This window comes from Piliocolobus tephrosceles, chromosome 14 (assembly GCF_002776525.5).
Source record: "Piliocolobus tephrosceles isolate RC106 chromosome 14, ASM277652v3, whole genome shotgun sequence".
NCBI lineage: Eukaryota > Metazoa > Chordata > Mammalia > Primates > Cercopithecidae > Piliocolobus > Piliocolobus tephrosceles.
In genome coordinates, this window is record NC_045447.1 from 109079003 (window position 1) to 109082227 (window position 3225).

The 3225-nt window shown below is 37.7% G+C and overlaps 1 protein-coding gene across 1 annotated transcript; it reads right to left on the reverse strand.

The window, feature by feature from the left end:
- Positions 1-1222: 1222 nt before the first annotated feature.
- Positions 1223-1595, reverse strand: LOC111531262 (40S ribosomal protein S27-like). Its single transcript, XM_023198486.2, has one exon. It carries the CDS (start codon positions 1564-1566, stop codon positions 1312-1314), a length of 255 nt encoding a protein of 84 aa, XP_023054254.1. The 5' UTR covers positions 1567-1595; the 3' UTR covers positions 1223-1311.
- Between the last annotated feature and the right edge of the window lie 1630 nt (positions 1596-3225).

The following is a 3225-nucleotide window of genomic DNA, read 5'->3' on the forward strand; positions in this document are numbered from 1 at the left end:
TCTAAGGTGGTCAGCATCTCTCATCCCGCGGGATGAGTTGAATGCACTGAGAGAAGAACAGGCTGGGAGCAGCCCTCTGCCACATGATTATTCAGCTGCCCTGGCCAAAGGTGTTTGCTCATTTTTTTGTTTTTAATTTTAAGAGACAGGGTCTTGCTCTGTCACCCAGGCTAAAGTGCAGTGGCATGATCCTAGCTCACAGCAGACTCAAACTTGCAGGCTCAAGTGATCCATTCACCTAAGCCTTTCAAGTAGCTGGGACTACAGGCTCATGCCACTGAGCTGAGCTGTTTTGTTGTTGTTGTTTAATTCTTTTTGCAGAGACAGGGTCTCACTTTTTGCCCAGGCTGGCCTTAAACTCCTGTGATCAAGTGATACTCCCACCTTGGTGTCCCAAAGTGCTGTTATTATTACAGATGGGAGCCACTGTATCCAGCACTTTGTCCAATGTTTAAATAAATATAAACTAGAGTGATCTTACCACTTGCACAGTAATTCCTGTAAAGACTTAATTGTATAAAAATAATTAATACCTGAACAACACATTTGATTTCTTAGTTTTAAAGTTTTAATGTTTTATCCACTGGCTAAGTCAATAAACGCTTGCTGTTCTCAAGCTTGATGAAGAGCAGTTAAGACATAAGCAGGTATGTGGTTTTCTCATTTAACTGAAAACCTGACTGAATCTCCTTCCAGCATTAATTTCCTATTCATATAACCATAAGGCTATAGAAATGTAAATCAGATAATGTTTTCATAATCAGCTAATCAGGACTTAATTTACTATAGGAATATATGCACTTCATAATCTCTTTTATGTTTTTCCAAAAACATATTTTAATTGTGTAAAATACAGTATTTTATAGAATCATCATGTTTATTAATAGAGGCTTAGTTATCAAAGAAAACCATTATGCCTACAGGATATACATCTTCTCAGTTTTCTGTTGTTTTTTACATGGCTAAATAGCATACCCTTTACAGGCACAGCAAATTTTCTGAATAGGAGCTGCTCAGTTTAAATTAAATGTGTATATATACACAAATATATATATAAAAATATATATACACATTTTATATATTTATGTATAAACATGTATGTGTGTATGTATGTGTATATGTATGTATGCATATATATATATATTTCTTTACTAATAATGGTTTTTAATTTTATTTCAATAGTTTTTGAGGTACAGGTGGTTTTTGGTTCATGGGTACGTTCTTTTTGTTTGTTTGTTTTTTTGTTTTTTGTTTTTTATCCAAAATGTGTTTATTGAGATGGTTTCCCACTCATCTTGATTCAGAGTGCCTTTAGTGCTGCTTCCTCCTAAAGGAACATCCTTCTGAAAGCCTTGCTTTTCCTCCTGTAGGCCGGCAGAGGACAGTGGAGCAGCCAACACACAAAACTACCGTTTGTGCATGGCTAAAGACCGTGGTGATTTTATAGCATCCTGGGCATTTCACATCCATGAAGTAGGAATTGGGGCTCTGCACCAGGCGTTTTTTCTTGTGTTTCCTCTTCTCCTCTTCTGGGGAGGGATGAAGGAGATCCTTTGCGAGAGGCATGTTCTCATGTGGGTAGGTCGTCACCGCTGGAAAGGGCCATGGATAAGTTCTTTAGGGATGGTTTCAGAGCTTGTGGTGCACCTACCACCTGAGCAGTGTACACTGTACCCAATATGTAATCTTATCCTTCACCACCCTCCCAACCTTCCTCCCCACGTCCCCAAAGTCCATTATATCATTCTTATGCCTTTGCATCCTCATAGCTTAGCTCCCACCTATAAGTGAGAACATATGATATTTGGTTTTCCATTCCTGAGTTACTTCACTTTGAATAATGGCCACCAGCTCCATCCAAGTTGCTGCAAAGGCCATTATTTCATTCTGTTTTATGGCTCAGCAGTATTCCATGTTGTATATATTCTACCTTTTCTTTAGCTCCCCATTCATTGATGGGCACTTAGACTGGCTCCATATTTTTGCAATTGCAAATTGTGCTGCTATCAACATGCATGTGCATGTGTCTTTTTCATGACTTATTTTCCTTTGGGTAGATGTCCAGTAGTGAGAGATTGCTGGGCTGAACAGCAGTTCTACTTTTAGTTCTTTAAAGAATCTCCACACTGTTTTCCATAGTGGTTGCACTAGTTCACATTCCCATCAGCAGTGTAAAAGTATTCCCTTTTCACCAAATCCATGCCAACATTTTTTTTTTTTTTTTTTAAACTATGGCCATTCCTGTAGGAGCAAGGTCGTATCACATTGTGGTTTTCAGTTGCATGTCCCTGATAATTAGTAACGTTCCTGAAAGAAAATATATTCTAACAAGACAAATCCATGTCAAAAAGTTTCAAGAAAAATCTGATAGACACTAATTTTTAAATGGTTCAATTTACAGTCAAAAAGAGATCATGATAAATAATCAACAGCAGAGGGACAAGATAAATGTATGCTAAGTATTTTGTTGTAATGCTTTTCGATTTCCAAAGATCACGAACATTGCTCCTGTTCAGAGCATAGCTCCTGGTGCTTCTGCGTTCACAAACAGCATTGTGTAGAACTGGACATCTTGGAGCTGGCCTCTGCCACCACTGCTTCTGGAGCTTACATCTGTGGAAACCTGCACATTTCCCTGTGTATTTTCTGACCTTGTAACTAGAGCTAGAGTCACCCCCTGCTGCCAGATTAGTTGCAGGTTTTGAGAACAATTTAGCTGCCATTATAGCAAGCTACATGTTCATAATTATGAATTTTGCTGCCTTCAAGAAACCAGTTTATAGACTGATGACAACTGTAGTGATTAAAGGCATGTTAGCTTCTGCAACTTTCAAAGTACTTCTATTTGTTTCAAATTCATTTGCTGTTATGTTCTTTACTAAAATGGCTGTTAGCAATATCACCATGACAACTCACTTTTTATACTATTAGCAAAGTGGTAATTTAGCAGCCATTTCAACAGCAACCAACCGTCACTAGTCTCTTCTTAGTCACAAGAAGCCTCGCTTCAGTTGTAAACACACAGTGTGGTAATTCTGAATGACAGTCTTCTAAAAAATTTTTGGGTACATTGTAGGCGTATATATTCATGGGGTATATAAAGTATTTTGATACAGGCCTACAATGTGTCACTGTAGGGTAAATAAAGTATCCATCACACCTCAAGCATTTATCCTTTGTTTTATAAATAGTTCAATTATACTATTTTAGGTACTGTAAAATGTA